General features: G+C 33.0%; 3 protein-coding genes, 1 non-coding gene and 1 pseudogene across 4 annotated transcripts; 1 reads left to right on the top strand and 4 right to left on the bottom strand.

Moving 5' to 3' along the window:
• Positions 1 to 3,160, top strand: part of LOC18034277 — a 5,499-nt pseudogene extending 2,339 nt beyond the window's left edge.
• Positions 3,161 to 3,543: 383 nt separating this feature from the next.
• LOC18035162 lies at positions 3,544 to 4,540 on the bottom strand. Its single transcript, XM_006422847.2, has one exon. It carries the CDS (start codon positions 4,301 to 4,303, stop codon positions 3,608 to 3,610), a length of 696 nt encoding a protein of 231 aa, XP_006422910.1. The 5' UTR covers positions 4,304 to 4,540; the 3' UTR covers positions 3,544 to 3,607.
• Positions 4,541 to 9,112: 4,572 nt separating this feature from the next.
• LOC18033664 lies at positions 9,113 to 10,037 on the bottom strand. The gene has a single exon (XM_006422846.2). The coding sequence runs from the start codon at positions 9,983 to 9,985 to the stop codon at positions 9,230 to 9,232; it is 756 nt and encodes a 251-aa protein (XP_006422909.2). The 5' UTR covers positions 9,986 to 10,037; the 3' UTR covers positions 9,113 to 9,229.
• A 1,217-nt stretch (positions 10,038 to 11,254) lies between these two features.
• TRNAK-UUU lies at positions 11,255 to 11,326 on the bottom strand. The gene has a single exon. It is a non-coding gene; the product is annotated as a tRNA-Lys (tRNA).
• Positions 11,327 to 12,015: 689 nt separating this feature from the next.
• On the bottom strand, positions 12,016 to 12,766 carry LOC18035038. Its single transcript, XM_006422845.2, has one exon. The coding sequence runs from the start codon at positions 12,709 to 12,711 to the stop codon at positions 12,016 to 12,018; it is 696 nt and encodes a 231-aa protein (XP_006422908.1). The 5' UTR covers positions 12,712 to 12,766.
• Positions 12,767 to 19,141: the final 6,375 nt, after the last annotated feature.

Genomic DNA, 19,141 nt, shown 5'->3' with positions numbered 1-19,141 from the left:
TGGAAATAATTTTAATAGGGAGAAAGAAAGAAGAATGGTGGGCATTGAATGCATTGAAATAAGGGTGGGGTGACGAGATATTAATTTTGAGGGGAAAAAGGTAAAAGAAAAATATAGAGATAGTATGGAAGAAGAGGAAATAGAAGAATAAATAATAGGAGAATGATAAAAAAGAGAGTATAAAAGAGTATGATAGAAAAGAAGATATGGAGAAAGAGAATAAACGGAATAAAGTTAAAGATGAGATTAATAGGAATAAAAGAGTAGATAAGGAAAAAAATGAGAGAAAGGAATAAGAGGGGGGAATGGGTTGCTAGTTGGCCTTAAAGGAGGAAATTGGGGGGGGGGGGGTTGGGGGGTGCGGGGAAGATATTTCAACTTGGGGAGTAGCCAGGGGTGTGGGGTTGGATTGGGCTATCCTTCATTTCTAGTCAAGAATTAAAGCAACTAGCATTTCATGTTTCTTATCACGGGGAATGGATAAGTTATAAACATTCTTGCAGGGTTCAACTTCTATTTACTCGTTTCTTAAGGGTCATGTCTTAAATTTACATCTACGTGTAGGAATACAAGGAGTGGATTTGGAGGACAATTGAAGAGACTTGGACTCTGTTCCACAAGAAATTCACTGCACTTTGGCATCAACACAGGGATGGTTCTGGTGAGGCATACCTTCCAGAAATTTATAACAAGCCCGAGCTTCAGTAGCTTGTACAAGAAAAATTTATGAAAGATCTATTCCATGACACCCTTGGATTTGGTGCTGCCAAAATGATAAGGTGAGTTTAAGTCTTTTTAAGTTTGTTCATTTATTTTCTTTATTCCTAGTTCCAACACTCACAGTTAGGGGTGAGCATGAGTTGGTTTGGGTTGGATTTTAAGTCAACCCAAACTAAATTATAAAAATTTGGATCCAACCCAAACCAATCCAAATATTTTTAACCCAAACCAAACCAAACCATTTGGGTTTGGTTTGAATTTTATTATCAAAATAATTTTTATTTTAATAAAATTTAATTATATCAAAATTATAATAATTATTAATTGTTATTAATTATTAAATTGATATTAAAATATAAAAAAATATAGTGGATAAAAATTATAAATTTTACAATAACTTAATCCTTAAATTAAAGAATACTACAAAATCAAAATAAAGTTTAATCACAAAAATTATTATTTCTCAATAAATAAGAACGTACACTTTAATAATAAACTTTCACAAACATGACATTAACAATCTAATAATAAATTTTGCCACTTGTTATTTATTTAGTTATGTAATATTTGTTTTTATGTATCGTTTTGGTATTTTTGCGTTATGTTGTCTACTTATATGTTTAATTTTAGGGAGATTGCCAGTTTCCCCCCTACAGTAATCAACATATATTATTTTTCCCCCTTCTGCTTTTATAATGGCCAAAACCCCCCATAATAGTATAAATTTACAATATTACCGTTATTTTCAACTACTCTTTTATTTATATTTATTCTAAATTAAATAAATCACATGAATAGAAACTAAATAAAAAATAAAGCATTAAAAATAAGAAATATATGTTTTGATATGAACAAAAAAATTAATAATAAAATTTTTTTATACTTATTTATTTTGTGAAAATTTGCTTATAATAAATATATAAGAAAATTATTAGTCAAATGATAAAAAAAATTATTATAAGAAAACTTGAATGACAAATAAAAATTTACTATAAGATAAATAATAAATTTCTTCTGAGTAGAGTCTCCTGCTCTTTCTATGATGATCTTTCCATGTTGGAGGAATTATTTTTATAAATAAGAAAAAAAATTTATGTTATTTACAACAATATTTATTTAATTTAAATTTATTTTTACTGTTATTTTCATTTTATAACTGTTGACAATTGATCACGCTGTAAAAAATTTAATAGTGGTCTTTCACTTATTTGTGTTCATTTATTTTGTTTTCATTTATTTCATTTGAAAAATTTGAGTGTTGGGGTTTTGTCCATAACTCATGGGTAAACCATACCCAAACCATAATGAAATGGTTTTCTACATAAAACCCACATCTAACCCATTTTCATGATTTACCCAACCTAAACCATTTAATTTGGTTTGAGTTTGGATAAACCCATAGGTTGTGGGTTTATGCCCACCCCTACTCACAGTGACCCCATTTCCTTCTTTTGCTAACTTTTAGTAGAGCCGTCTTGATCTGTTTTTGATTGGTTACAATCCTATTTTGTCAGGAGTAGACTCTTTTATCATTTGGGATACTGTCCGTAGCTATATTACATTTCTTCTATATTTTGATAACAAAATGTCGATGGATGTTCTTTTATCGATCAATTTGTGCGTTAGACCTTTGAAAAGCCTTGCTTGACAAATCATTGTAAATCCCAAAAGCAGGAACTGAGTCTCAAAGAAAAACAGATGAATTGGGGTTCTAATTTTGTTTAGCTTGAATGGCTCCGTGTTTCCTCTTGAAAAGATGTATCAATAATGTTAATTTTAGGCTTCATTTGGTGTATCTTTTCAAATAGAGCTTCACTAGTAGAGCTTTTACATTTTTTTAAAAAATAAAAAAATAATTGTTTGTTGTCAATGAGAGTTTTTATTTAAAATTGTACAATTACTTTAATACACAAATTTTTTAAAGTTATGTTATGAAATAATATTGTCAAATAAGTAAAAGATATTTTAGAAATTATAATATTTTAATTTTTTTTAACATTTGCTCCCTAATTAATAGATTGAAAATAGCTTCTTTAATTTTAAAAAACTCCAGTAAAAAAAATTTGAACAAAAAAAAAAAAGATTTGTAAAGAATTGATGAGATTAAATAAGTATTATGGTTACTAGATAAGTTATATCAAATAAGTACTTACGTTGACGGTTGTTTTGTTCCATAAATTGTTCATGCAGTATCAAATTGTTTAAAATTTTGATGTGTAACTTGTGTCTCAAAATCATTTTAGTCGTCAAATATATTTAGATTTAATCCTGTGAATCTACATAACATGAAGTTTTTTTCGTTTTGATTGATATGAGGATTGTCGGTGTAGCCCATGTTGAGGATTTTGAATCAATTAAGGATGATAGCAAGCGAGCAGCTTGTGAGCGGCCAGCTCTCGAACTAGCAAAGTTGCTTCTCGAAGAAAGGCGTATATACTAAAAGCGTTATCAAGTTAATTAGTAGAATAAACATGTTTGGTGGATTTTTTTTTCAATTTTTTTGGGGAAACTCTATGGAAGGGTGGAAATTTATTAATTAAATATATATATATATATATATATATATATATATATATATAATTAATATAACAAGCAGCTATGTGATGCAAAATTCTGTTGTTCGAATTTGGTGACTTTTAAGCCGAAGTGTTCATGAAGAGTAAATATGTATGTTTGTATATAAGCGAGGACAGCATTTTATTTCAAACTAATACACAAACCAATAAATTAATGATGTTGCCCAACCAAATAGCTAGCCATTCCCAAACAATCCACACAGTTGCAGAATTAGAATTTTATTAACTGTCATTTAGACATATTATTAATTAATAAATACACAGCTTACCTTATAATAAATAAAACCCACTAACATCTTATTATCAAATACTCAAGCAAGCATTGAGGATTTTCCATACTTAGCCTTGTAGTCACGCCATAGCTGATCAACATTCTTCCCCAGAAGCTCAACAAAATAGTTAGCGCTATACCCAGTTCTCATCTTCTTGTTAAGCTCAGCAACAAAGCCATTTCTCAGACTGTTAAGATAATCCAAAAACCTAGCCGTTACGTCATACCCTTGATCCCACCTATCCCCCTGCCCCGGCTGCACCCAGTGGCTCGGGGCGTAGTTAGCCTTCAGCCTCACAAAATCGGCAATCCCTTCGATCAATCCCCCGGGAGTCTGCCCGTTGCCGTTCCACTGCCATATATGCGTCATCTCGTGATAAAGCACCCCGGTGATTTCTCTCTTCAGGTCGCCGGAATAACTTCCTATGTATCTTGCACTTGCGTGAATCTCATTGTTGCTGGAATACGCGACGCCGTCCATGTCATCGACGAACAAGCTGACTTTCTGTACGTTTTTTCTGTCAGCCGGGTTGGTCTGTTGGAAGGTTCTCCATATGAAGTCTGTGGCGGATGCCAGGGTTTGCCTGCTGTAGTCGGCACCGATCTCGTTGTTGAAACGGGCCCCGCCGGCGGTTGTGGGGGCGGTGTTGGTCACGACGTAGTCGACTGCGTGGACGGCTTGTGTTGCTGCTAGGGTTAGCAGCAACGAGAGGAGATGCTTGTTGAAGAGAGCCATGGGGAATTAATTAAGAAGAGCTAGCTAGTTTTTGGTTGTTATTTTTGGTACAAGAATTGTGTTGAGACTCCATGGTTGATATAGAGAGTTTAAGGTCAAGGAAAGGGCTATGTTCATGATAAAGAATTAATGAGATATGGTCAAAATATTAGACTCAGCCAATAACAATGACTTTTCATTCTTACAAAATTCAGAGTTTGATGTAAAAGTGTTTTAATTAGTATATCATAAGATTCTTTTTTTTTTTTCTCTTAAACGATTAATGTTAGAGCCACACGGAATTCTTTATATAGACAATTGTGTATAAATTGTTATGGAATAACAAGTATGGATCGAATGAAGAAACTAACAACACATGAGAATGAAATGAACTAACCATGTATGTAGTACTTTTATCCACTCAATAATTTTATATTACATTAACTTTTGTAATTTTTATAAAAAATTTATTTGGTCCAGTGTTACTAGTTTTATACAGTTATTTATTTTAATATTCATATGTTAAAGATTACTGCGATATTGAATAATTAGCGTAAAATGATCAATATTTCTAAATTATGTACCGAGATACATTTGGGACTCAAACCCCATCCCACAAAAAGTGTTTTACCACTCACTATAGTGGCTGATTTTCAAACCCATGAACGTTTTTTACCGTGCATAAAAGTATCACCTAAACATTTTATGAACTTATTAATAAAATTTTAAATTTGAAAAAAGTGACTTCAGCGTTGATTTTGACTTGGGCTTTTCTTTTTTCGTGGCCGCCCTGGAAAAAAAGTTATCAATTTCCACCACAAATTGCATTTTATTTGGTATATATAGAAATGGACCATCTTATCCTTCTAAAATGTCTCTCTCTGTTTTAATTATTTCCTGTACTCCCTACCTATCAACTAAAGAGGACCACACATTTTTTTTCTCTCTTACAAAATACGAGTGGAGTAGAAACAGTCCTCCTCCATGAGAAATATTTGGCTGAACATGTACTTCATAGAATAGAAAATGTAATAATATAAATCTTATATATATATTTGATTATAAATATCAGTGCAATGACTTGTTGTCATAGTAGTTGTAAATATTTGTGTAATACAATAACCTGATGCTTAATTAATTCAAAAAAAAAAAGACCACGGATTCTTTGCCTAGGATTGGGGGCATGTATTTACTTGCCTCATAAGTGTGGGTAGTTTATTGTTCATTATAAAAAAATAATTTTTTTTTTCTCACACACCATACATAATTATAAATACACATTGCTTTATACAATAATCGATTCAGTAATTACAATTTACAAAGAGTTGTGATAATTAAAAAGAAAATCACATGATTACTTATCATTTTAATTTTATAGGTTGATCTAATAAGAAAACTACACGAATGTCACATCAATTAGGATACAAACTTAATATCATATACTAAATCAATTAGAATTTGAAAACATAGAATTATTGTTACAATGAATAATGAAATATCATTATATATATTATTACTTGATATACTACAAAATCTCCACGTTTAAGCACCTCTAAAATATGCTATTGAACTTGGTTAATATTACACATATATATAGCTAAACTCTCTAACAAAGTGTGAAATAAAATAAACAAACAAACAAACATATCATTGGTTTTGCAATTTTCCACGAATTAATTTTCCCCCATAGAATAAAACAAAAAGACAGTTACCTAGAAGAAAGTCAACTTGAATCAATAGCCAAAACAAGTGGCTTTCAAAGAAACTATCTAGTCAATTTTGATTATATATATTGTTGTTACATTGGTCGGAGGAATCTTTAAATATTTGTCTTAGGTCTTTGTTTATTATTTTTATCTCATGTACAATGAAACAATACCCAAAAAAAAAAAAAAAAAAAAGGGAACTGAAAATTAACCATAGAAAAAAACAAACAGAAAACACCAAACAGATATAAGCGAAAACAAACGTAAACCGCTCACGCTAACATAAGAATATATAGTATATCCTATAAATAATCAAAGTCAAGCGTCAGTTACATGCAGACTTAGCAGGCGTGCATATATTATTATGTATGTATCGTAGAAAATAAAGTCCAAAAATCCAACTCCATACAGCTGAATTGGAAAGGAAGATCTGGTCTTTCTTGAATTAAATTAATTCTAGAATATGAGACTTCTCCTTAGTTTTTATGGGATTGTACCAATGGTGAGGATCAGGCTTAGCAAAGACTTTTTCAATTAACCTAATTAATTAGCTAGGAAATACTTACAAGTAAAGTGATTTGATTCTTCTAAGATTCACGTAACTCATTTATTTGGTCTAAATCTTCTATAGTTTAGTTAAATGGTTGTAACGGGTAAAGCTAAAGATAAAAATATGATGAGAAATCTTATTGATTTTTTTTTAAAAATTAATAACCACTAAAGAGGTGGAGAGTTAGGCAAGACTCCTATTTATTATATAAATCAATATAGAATTAATTACAAGGAGGTATCTTATTGAATTAAAAAAGCTACCAACAAGTGCGTAGATCAATTGACATGGAGTTATTCTAATTTAACTAACGTCCTTGGTTTGAGGCTTGGGAATGTAATTACGTTAAATACTTGTTGAAAGAGCTTTGCCGCCCTAGTGGTCCTACCTGGCTCGAATCTGGATTAGTCGGGGCCTAATGTAGTCTTCGGATACCAGATGATTTAATACACAAAAAAGGCAAAAACGGAGAGAAAGAGAGGGAGATTTTATTGAATTAGAAAAGAGAGAGAGAGAGAGTTATTTATATTATGTGAATTTTTAAAGTTCTTGTTTAATTATATGCTTCAGACGTTCAAGCACATTAACATATCTCTTCAATGATTAAAGAAATTTTGATAATTTAAATTTTAACTTGACAGGTTTCACTCTCCATCAGCGATTTAGTAATTTACATGAGACGATTGTTGGAGAATCAAGAATTATTTTTTTTAGCAGATGTCACGAGGGAAATTTAATGAAATTAAAAAAAAAAAGACATCTGAATATGGGAATAAAATAAGCCCTACCCACAAAACAAACTATATGAAGCCAGAAAAGCCCATTAACAACTAATTCTTAACAAAATGTTGTCTAGAAAGATATATGTGCAAAAATGCATAAACAACAAAAACCAAAATGACTTAAGACAATAATTCGTAAACCCCTGAGCATCACGATACAGGAGCAGCAAAATATTGGGCAGTGAATCTAACCACCAAGAAGATAACGTGTGTGTGTGTATATATATATATATTATAGAGAATATTTTAGAAATTAGACAAATCAAAAGTGACTTGTGACACTATATGTCCAAAAATCCCACTCCAAACGGCTGAATTGAAAAAGAAGATCTAGTCTTTGTTGAATTAAATTAATTCTAGAATATGAGACTTCTCCTTAGTTTTTTATGGGATTGTACCAATGGTGAGGATCAGGCTTAGCAAAGACTTTTTCAATTAACCTAATTAATTAGCTAGGAAATACTTACAAGTAAAGTGATTTGATTCTTCTAAGATTCACGTAACTCATTTATTTGGTCTAAATCTTCTATAGTTTAGTTAAATGGTTGTAACGGGTAAAACTAAAGATAAAGGTCTGATGAGAAATCTTATTGAATTTTGTTTTTAAATTAATAACCACTAAAGAGGTGGAGAGTTAGGCAGGACTCCTACTTATTATATAAATCAATATGGAATTAATTACAAGGAGGTATCTTATTGAATTAAAAAAGCCACCAACAAGTACGTAGGTCAATTGACATGGAGTTATTCTAATTTAACTACCGTCCTCGGTTCGAGACTTGAGAATGCAACTGCGTTAAATACTTGTTGAGAGAGCTTTGCCGCCCTAGTGGTCCTACTCGGCTCGAATCTGAATTAGTTGGGGCCTAATGTAGTTTTCGGATACCAAATGATTAAATACACAAAAAAAGGCAACAACGGAGAGAAAGAGAGGGAGATTTTATTGAATTAGAAAAGAGAGAGAGAGAGAGTTATTTATATTATGTGAATTTTTAAAGTTCTTGTTTAATTATATGCTTCAAACGTTCAAGCACATTAACATATCTCTTCAATGATTAAAGAAATTTTGATAATTTAAATTTTAACTTGATAGGTTTCACTCTCCATTAGCGATTTAGTAATTTACATAAGACGATTGTTCGAGAATCAAGAATTAAGGCAAGAATTCTTTTTTTTTAGCAGATGTCACGAGGGAAATTTAATGAAATTTTAAAAAAAATGACATCTAAATATGGGAATAAAATAAGCCCTACCCCCAAAACAAACTATATGAAGCTAGAAAAGCCCCATTAACAACTAATTCTTAACAAAATGTTGTCTAGAAAGATATATGTGCAAAAATGCATAAACAACAAAAACCAAAATGACTTAAGACAATAATTCGTAAACCCCTGAGCATCACGATACAGGAGCAGCAAAATCTTGGGCAGTGAATCTAACCACCAAGAAGATAACGTGTGTGTATATATATATATATTATAGAGAATATTTTAGAAATTAGACAAATCAAAAGTGACTTGTGACACTATATGTTAATACATGTATCTATTGTTTGGGTTGGGTCTTGTGAGTTGATGAATGTTTTCTAAATAACCCAACCCAACCCAACCCCCGAACATTTGGGTGACTGATTTTAAACTCAACCCAAAACAAACAGAAATAATGTCGTGGTGTACTTGTTTGATTCTATTATAAATTGGAACACTACCGTTGCAATCAGATATTCAGATTGAAAAATAAAAAGAAAATCACATCATATATGGCTGTGAATTGTGGAAGTATTGTAGCAAAACGACTAGCAAGGTCTTAAAATTTCCAGAAGAAAAATACAAATACTATCACCTTATTTTAATTATCTTTCAGACATAATAACACAAAGTTAAAAAAACTAACATGCATGCTTGCATGCTTAATTTGCAAACTTGGCTTTGTATTCTCTCCACAATTGATCAACATTCTTGCCTAGCAAATCAACAAAGTAACGATCACTATACCCATCTTCAATCTTCTTGTTCAGCTCGGCAACGAACCCATTTCTCAATCTATTACAATAATCCAAAAACCTAGCCGTAACATCATAGCCCTGATTCCACCTCTCGCCGCCTCCTGGTTTCACCCAATGAGGCGGAATATAATTCGCCTTCAACCTAACGTAATCGGCTATCCCTTCGATCACTTCTCCGGGAGCTTTCCCGATCCCGTTTTGCCAAATATGTGCCATCTCGTGAAACAATACTCCGTTGAAATCCCACTTGATATCACCTTTTATGCCTTGGATGTAATCATCATGTATGTGGAGTTCATTATTGACGACGTAAGCTATGTACTTTGACTCTTGATCGACGAAGAGGATCACTTTTTGGTGGTTAATGCGCTGTGCGGGAGTGTTTTGATGAAAGATTCTCCAGATGAATTCGGAGGCCGCAGCCATTCTTTGCTTGGTGTATTCGTCTCCAAGGTCGTTCTGGAATCGGATACCGCCGGGGGTTGTTGTTGCCCTATTGTTGACTATATACTCGACCGCATGGATGCCATGCAATGCTGCTAGGGCTAGCATGCAAATGAAGAAGAAAGCTGAGTGAGCCATTATTCTTCTGGTTATCTTGAAGAAAGCTCTCCCTTTTTCAATTTTTTGAAGAGGATAAATTAAAATATTAGAAGACATACTTGAAGGACTAGTATAGGTCTGGGCGACATTATGTAGTCTTCCAATGATAAAATGTAATGATTAAGAAAAGAAAACCATCATTCGAAATTAATTTCGGTTCTTTGAATTATATTCTAAAATCGTACCTAATACTAGGCATACTTTGAATTGCAGACTATGTCAAATTATGTAGGATTATATGATTAATAATGATTAATCGTTAGGGAAGAATTAAGACTGATCTCGTTAGAAATATCTAAAACAAAAAAAAAATGTCACTCTTAGAAATTAAATAAAAGTAAATGCTAGTGATATAAACTAAAGGAGGATTGAAATCTGGCGTTGATTTTGACTTGGGAGTCTTGGCTGACTTTTCTACTTTAATTTTCAGATTTTCTGTGGCGAATGCCTCTGTACTCAGTGGCCTCTAGAAGATTTTTCTTTTACTCTGTTCTGGATGGCATCAAAGAAAGCAAGCTTATTCAAATTGATACCAGTAGTTTCAAGCAAATACAACAATTTTACGTCCAAGAGCTACTCATTCAAAAGTTAAGTCTAAAACGCAACGTGTTGATAATTTGTATTCCATTATTCGCAGTATGTGCCAAAAAACATTAGTTACGTGCAGAAATGAATGTAGTAAAATTTGTAGCTTTTGCCGTTTGTTTGCTAGAAAAATTGGACCTTTCACTGCTGATTGAGTCCAACCATCCATTGGGTAAAATTTGATGAAATATCAAGCAGAATTTATTGACAAAACTACCTTATCTACCGACAAGGTTAATTGAATGTATATTGTTTGTTGGGTATCCGGAAAAGTACGTACGACGTGTCGGCATAAGAGAATGGGACTTGTGACGTGAGTTATGAGGAAGAAAAGTCATATGTAGTTTGTATAGACAAGAAATTTTTGAACTTGATTGATGAAATCATTTGAGGATATGATAAAATCACGTGAAGTGATTCCACATGCTTGTGCCTCTGAAGCCACATGTGCCCTTGTAATTTAGGAGATCACTTACATCGGTTGCGTACTGCTTCAATAACTCTCACTCGGGAATGTTTAGTAGTAGAACCCAATAAATCTATTTCAATGATAGATTTTTTTTGGTTGATCATATCACCTCAAGTATTTCTTGAAATTCAGAACTCAGAAGCAGCCAGCTGCGTGCTTCATCCATTGCACATGCATGTTTCGTGAATTTGGAAACATGCCTGCAATCACTTGGTTCGAGGGGGTAGTTTTACGACTTCTACTTTCCTCGAAAAATAGTAAAATTAAAAGGACGCCGTCTGTGGGGATCGAACCCACGACCACGTGGTTAAAAGCCACGCGCTCTACCACTGAGCTAAGACGGCCTTACGCTTGTAAGTTTCAAAATTAACATAATAAACAAAATAATGTAAGAATTCAATCACCAAAACTCAAAATCCCATAATTAGAAAAAAAAAAAAAGAGGCAGAGATAGATACATGAATTCATAACAATTTTTTTTTTTTTGGTACAAGAGGAGCCTAGATTGCCGCTAGGCTAAACAAAACGAGAAAAAACAGTCCCTAGTTCATCATTGAACAAACAATAATGCACACTTATGGGAGGTGAATGAAAAATGTCACCCAAGGGGAAGGGTGAGAGCCATCTCTGCAAGGAAATTGGCAGCAAAATTCGCCTATCTGTACAAATGCTTCACTGATACTTGCCAATCTCTATTAAGTAAATCTTTGATTCCCCATAACAAAGAGGATATGCTATGACGGTTACCACTGGAGGTAGTCAGGAGTTGCGTGATTCCCAAATTATCCACCTCAACCTGCAGGAAGCGAAAACCATAGTCCCAAGGAATTTTTAAGCCTTGGTAAAGCCCCCACAGTTCAGCTTCCATAATGGAACAACTAAAGTAGATATTAACAACTAAACAGAGATTGGCTATTAAAAAGTTAATCATTTTATTTAGTTCAATGAGAATACAAAATTAACCATAAAAACCCTTTACGGATTCATTTTTTATTCTATATAATATTAATAACTAAAGTAGCTACCTAACTAATTAATTCCCGTACTTTGCCTTGTAGTCATTCCACAACTGATCAATACTCTTCCCCAGCAACTCCATAAAGAAATTGTCGTTGTAGCCATCTCTCATCTTCTTGTTGAGCTCAGCCACAAACCCATTTCTAAGATCATTGCAATAATCCAAAAACCTAGCAGCAACACTACTGTGACCTTGATTCCACATGGTCCCCTCCCCTGGTTTCGCCCAACCTTCGGGGACATAATTAGCCTTTAGTCTCACAAAATCAGCAATCCCTTCGATAAGCCATCCAATATTGGGAGCATTGTTGCCATTCCACTGCCACACGTGCGTCATCTCATGATACATAACTCCACTAAACTCTTGCTTGATCAAATCAACGGGAATGTTTTGAATAAAATCGTCACCGTAATGGATTCCATTGTTGGATGTGAAAGCAATTTCCCCAGGTTTCATGTCGTCAATGAATAAGTCAACTTGAGGGATATTTTTGCGATCGGCTTCGGTGTTCTGCTGGAATAGCCTCCAGATAAAGTCTGTGGCGGCTGTCATTGTTTGCTTGGCGTATTCAGCTCCGATCTCTTTGTCGAAGCGCATGCCGCCGGGAGTTGTGGCAGCCCGGTTGCTGACTGTGTAGTCCACTGCATGGATCCCATGCATGGCTGTCAGGGTTAGTAGAGAAATGAGGAAGAAAGCTGAGTGATCAGCCATGGTGTGTTTTATTTAGTGCTTCTTGTTTTTTATATGCTTTTTGAAGGATAGAATGAGCGAGTCTCCGTGGCTTGCATTTTTTTGTGTTGTCGCACAATTACATTTATTTATGTGGAGTTTTTATGCCGTGCATGGACGGTAACCTTTGCAATTAATCAAATCACATTGCGATCGTGACTAATGGAAGTTGGAAATTTCCACCTCTTTTAATTTTCGAAGAAAAATATGGTGAAAACAATTAATTGTTGGGCAACTATAGGATATCTAGGTATTTAATTTATCCTTAAGACTCGTTTCTTAGTTAGAGTGACACATCTTATTTACATATAAGTTCATGTATCACCCATTTTCTGACTAATGTACAACAACTTAACTACTCAACAATTCATCCTTGCTAATGGAAGCAACTTTGTCCATTCATCCGAAGTCGAATCTACCACATCCCGGCTATTAAGATCGTCTGACTCTGAAACACTGATGCGTTCAACACAAATAAACACAATAATATTGGTTTTGGCACGGTACTCACGAGCCAATTTACGCCTTTATTTTAAAAACAAGATAATTTTACCTAGCTTCTCGCAGCCTTCTATGTCTCTTTAGCATATTTCAGTCCTAGTCAACCCTTGAAATTTCTAATAACAGTTAAGCTTTCCCTATATGGAACGTTTTTGGGAAATTAAATTGACTCCTCTATTAACAATGTCCGTGTATGTAATAAAATAAAAGCCATTTGGATTTGTTAGAAAATGATTAACTAACCCGATAAGGTTAAACTGCGATTGATGGTTGTTGTTCAAATCAAATAATATCCAGAAATATATAAAGACTGAATGGAAGATACGTTGATTACTTATTGATAAGAAGTCAATAATATTTTCATTCTTATTCCATTGAATCAGGAGCTGTACCCATACTTTCTTACGAAAATGTGTTTATTACTTTCTTACGAAAAATAATTTAAACCCGAAACTTTCCTAAATTTTTACAGAAAAATATTTAAATCCAAAACAAACATGCTATCAAATTTTTTTCTTTTTACATTAGATATCTTTTTCATTTCTTTTACTTAATTTGTAGTAATTTACCTATCAAATAGTTTTTTAACATTAGTCATTTCTTTTACTTAATTTGTAGTAATTAACAAAATGAAATCATGATGTAATTTCAGAAAGCCCATAGGCATAATGCACTGGGTCAAACTTATATTTTTAACCCAATAATTATTAGCGGTAGAGCAAATATTCTCAAGCAATGTGGTACCTTCTTCTCAACACCAGTCACTTGTCATGTGGTAAGATAGTCTGGGTCCATTTATGAATGAATCTAAATTTAATATCATATGGAAGCTCACCAGCTTAACTGATACTAAAAAATTGGCTCAAGATTTAAAAGATTGTCTCAAGTTTACATTGTTAACCCAATAACTATTCTCAATCAATACGTGAGATATTTTTCTTAACAATAAATCTATCATGATATTATTGCAAACCTTTCCTTATAGCTGAATTTTTTTTTTTGCATAATGCCTTTCTATAATCTCACCTGAAATAACCTTTTTCAATTTTTCTTTTTGCATTGAGTTGTCCTAAGCTATTTGGATCACCTCTCTATTTACAAATTAAAGGACAATATGAGAGCAATGCTGGCTTAAATACGAGCCGGCATTGTGAGTATTTATTCATCATCGCTGGTTCCCATGCGATTGACGTAAACAACATTTGCATGCAGTCAATATTCGCCTACCATTAATTCATTAAATAAATTGGTTAAAACATGTTTCTTTAAAACGTCATGGAATTTTTGTAAATGGGGATTTCGAATTTCGATACATCAAATGTGCGGGTGTGTGTATTATAAACCACCATCGGGCGAGGGATGATGCAGGACCCCTTCTGTTAGAGAATAATAAGAATATGAAGGCAAAGAACAAAGAAAGTTTCGTAGGATTTGAGACGTGTTTGCACACTTTCCTTTAAGGTTTTATTTGCCCTCACCAATCTTGGTTTGCTATAGAGTTTTAATGGCAAATTACCCCCAAGATATAACAAATTCTAAATACAATCTCTAGCAAATAAGATTTTATTTCCAGAACATATAAGAAACCTGTCAAAATCTGATAATCAATCTAATTGTGTGTATTTCTTTAATGAAGAAAATGTTTATTTGAAAGAATACAACCATTAGAAATGGTACTTCTTCGAAGACACTCTTTTGGTTTGAATTTACATCGATTGTCAATTGAAATTTTCATTCTTGCTAACTGTTTTCCTAATTGACGCCTTTCTGGAAATAAACGGTTAGCCATTTTCTCAATAAACGGTGAGCCGTTTTATTCCAGAATGTCAAATACGTTGCTCTCTTTAAATAAACGGTTATCCGTTTTCTCAATACCAGTGAGTCGTTTTCTCTAGAACATAAAACATGTTTTCTGGAGTTAAACGGTTAGCCATTTTCTCAATAACGATGAGTCGTTTTATCCAGAACATAAAACATGCTCTCTGGAGTTAAACGGTTAGCCGTTTTCTCAATAACGGTGAGCCGTTTTATCCAGAACAGCAAACATGCTCTCTGGACTTAAACGGTTAGCCGTTTGCTCAAGAAACGACAAACCGTTTTCGTCCAAAATATCAAACCAAAAAACTTGAAAGATGTTACAATCTATCTTACAATCCCCACTAAATTGTAATATTTTTCAGATTTATTAATGATAAACTTATACATACAAAAAGGTATCTTTCGATTTTAACCTTTAATTAGTGAGTGTATTTCAAAGCATTTACAATACAATAGTGTGCTAAGTATTAAACTTTGTCTCTTAAGTAAATACCGAAGATACATCACATATAAGCTATCTCAGATTTCAAAGTTGTGTTCCAATAGTTAGCACTATTCCGGCCTTGTGCTCTATCTTGGATTCACGAACATTTACAAGATTAAACCATGATCTTGTTAGAAACGACACCATTTCTTATGTTCACTTAGGTGAAGTTTCAAATCATGTCTTTATCTACTATAAGACTTGAACTTCATTAAGAGTAAATACTCAACCTCAATCTCGTAGCTATTTGCACCGAAACTCTCGAATGAGTTTATTTATTACTCGGTGCCAAACCAATCACATAACAACAACTTGTTATTACCCATTTAACTATGGAGTAGCGGTATAACTACTACATAGTTGGGTTACCGTCGTTGGTGACTTTATTATGCAAAGGTTTCAATCTCATTCCAAAAGATGTATCCTTAACTAAGTCTCTTGAAAGACTTTTTGTTAAAAGATCTGCTAGGTTCTTATTAGTCTTAATATAAACAATATTAATAACACCATCTGCTATTAATTGTTTCACATATTCATGTCTCAAGCTAATATGTCTAGACTTTCCATTATATACTTTATTATAAGCTCTAGACAATGCAGCTTCACTGTCGCAGTACAAAGAAATAGATGGCATTGGTTGTGGCCACAACATTATATCAAACAACAAATTTCTCAGCCATTCTGCTTCTTTGCCTGTAGCTGCAAGTGCTATAAACTCACTTTCCATTGTTGAATGAGTTATGCACGTTTGTTTCTTTGAAGCCCAAGAAACTGCTCCTCCAGCAATTGTAAAAATCCAACCAGAAGTGGATTTATTATCTCTTGTATTGGTTACCCAACTAGCATTTGAATATCCTTCCAGTACTTCAGGATAATCATTATAAAACAAACCCAAATTAATGGTCCTTTTAAGATAACAAAGTATCCTACCAATTGCTTTCCAGTGTTCAACACTAGGGTTACTCGTGAATCTTGACATTTTGCAAACTTCAAATGCTATATCAGGCCTCGTACAATGTATAGCATACATCAAGCTACCAATGGCACTAGCATATTCTAGTTGTGCTACTACTCGGCCTGAATTCTCTAGTAATTTAGTACTTGAATCATATGGGGTATTAGCTTCTTTAAATTTCAAATAATTGAATTTAAGAAGCATTTTCTCTATATAATGAGATTGACACAACGAGTAACCCCCACTATGTTTATTCACTTTGACACCTAAGATAGTATCTACTTCACCAAGATCTTTCATCTTAAATTGTGAAGTTAAATACTTATTTGTATCATCTACTCCTTGCATATTTGTTCCAAAGATAAGCAAGTCATCAACATACAAGCATATAATCACGCCAAAATCATTCGTAAATTTAAAATATATACATTTATCAGCATTATTATGCTTAAAACCATGAGATAAAATTACCGAATCAAACTTCTCATGCTATTATTTTGGTGCTTGCTTTAAACCATAAAGAGATTTGACTAACTTGTATACCTTTTTCTCATTTCCTGGCAAAACAAATCCCTCAGGTTGTTCCATATAGATTTCTTCATCAAGATCACCATTAAGAAAAGCTGTTTTAACATCCATTTGATGCACATACAAATTGTTCAATGAAACAATTGCAAATAGCACTCTTATAGAAGTTAACCTAGCTACCGGAACATATGTATCGAAATAATCAATACCATTTCTTTTCTTAAACCCTTTGGCTACTAATCTAGCCTTAAAATTTTGCAAAGAACCATCATTATTGTACTTTCTTCTAAATACTCATTTGCTGCTAATTGGTTTAGATCCTGGAGGAAGATCAACCAAGACCCATGTTTGATTCGACATAATCGAATCCATTTCATCATTTACCGCATTTCTCCAAAAAGAAGCGTTTCTAGAAGACATAGCCTCACTAAATGTCTTTGGATCTTTTTCAATATTTAACAACAATGGTACTTTGTTAAGTACATTCTTTCTATCCCCTTCAACCAAGAAGAGTAGTGCTTGTGATTAAATAAAATCCGGAGCTAAATTCTTTTCTTTCTTTTCACGTTGACTCCTCCTTGGTTTGAAAGATGTCATAGACTCTTTCCTTTTATTATTGTTAGTGGAGGTACCAGGAGTATTAACACATGGTTGATCAATACTTGATTCTAATTCAAAATTATAATCATGTTGAAATTTATTCTCAATAAATTCAACATCTCTAGATTCCACAATCATATTGGAATATAAATCTAACAACCTATAAGCCTTGGAATTTTCAGCATATCCTACGAAAACACTTTTTATACCTCTAGCACTCAACTTTGATAACTTAGGGTCATGTATTTTATAAAAAGCTAAACAACCCCAGACCCTTAAATACATCAAGTTTGGTTTTCTTCCTTTCCAAATTTTATAAGGAGATATATGTGTTTTCAAAGATGTAGTTCTGTTATGAATATGACATGCAGTGAGTAATGCTTCCTCCCACAAATTATTAGGTAGTTTTGCATTAAGGATCATAGAATTTATCATATCCGTGAAAATCCTATTCTTCCTTTCAGCCAAACCATTTTGTTGAGGAGTAAATGGAGCTGTTCTTTGGTGAATAATTCCAAATTCTTCACAATAATTATTAAATGCAATTGAGAAATATTCACCACCTCTATCACTACGAACCATTTTGATTTTCTTATCTTTTTGGTTCTCAACTTCAGCTTTGAAAATTTTAAATTTATCAAAAGTTTCATTTTTTGTTCTAAGTAAATACACATAAGTGTATCTAGAACAATCATCAATAAAAGTGATAAAGTACCTCTTACCTCCTCTTGTTAACATGCCATTATACTCACAAATATCGATATGTATTAAATCCAATATTTGAGTATTTCGTTCAGCTTTAGGAAAATGTTTCTTCGTTAATTTAGCTTGGATGCAGATTTCACACTTATGACCTTTAACATCATTGCAATTAATCAAGCCATGCTTAAACATGTATTTCATAGATCTAAAGTTCAAATTTGCTAATCTAGCATGCCAAACATCACACGACTGAACAATATAAGCTAAGTTGATATTATTATTATTAGTGCTGAGTTTGTACATTCCATCACAAGAATACCCTTTCCCAACAAATAATTCATTCTTTGAGATAATACAAGTATTACTCTCAAGCACAATTTTAAGCCCATGCTTACATATACAACTAGTAGAAATAAGATTCTTCCTAACGGAAGGTACATGAAAGACATTATACAATGTGACTTTCTTTCCAGAAGTGAAATTGATCTCAACTACTCCTTTCCCTGCTACTATAGCTGCATTATTATTCCCCATAAGAACCATTTGTCCTTCCGTTTCTTCTTTGTATGATAAGAAAATTTTTTTATCATTACAAACATGAATTATTGCACCCGAATCGAGCCACCAATCATAGGACTTAGTTTCAGTCATATTGGTTTCGGTAATCATGCCAATTTGCATTTCAGAAACCATAGCACAAATCTCTTCAGATTTGTTTTCAATAACATTAGCTTTATGGGAATTCACTTCTTATTTTTTCTTCTTGAATCTGCAATCACTTTGGCGATGGCCTTTCTTACCACAAAAGAAACAATTTCTAGAAA

Source organism: Citrus clementina, unplaced genomic scaffold (genome assembly GCF_000493195.1).
Source record: "Citrus clementina cultivar Clemenules unplaced genomic scaffold, Citrus_clementina_v1.0 scaffold_8, whole genome shotgun sequence".
Lineage (NCBI taxonomy): Eukaryota > Viridiplantae > Streptophyta > Magnoliopsida > Sapindales > Rutaceae > Citrus > Citrus x clementina.
The sequence above is the reverse complement of the archived record's forward strand: the minus strand, read 5'-3'. Positions and strand labels throughout refer to the sequence as shown.

Bases quoted from the DNA above. Each gene is read 5' to 3' on its own strand.
- LOC18035162 (XM_006422847.2), bottom strand. From the start codon at position 4,303: ATGGCTCTCTTCAACAAGCATCTCCTCTCGTTGCTGCTAACCCTAGCA.
- LOC18035038 (XM_006422845.2), bottom strand. From the start codon at position 12,711: ATGGCTGATCACTCAGCTTTCTTCCTCATTTCTCTACTAACCCTGACA.
- LOC18033664 (XM_006422846.2), bottom strand. From the start codon at position 9,985: ATGTCTTCTAATATTTTAATTTATCCTCTTCAAAAAATTGAAAAAGGG.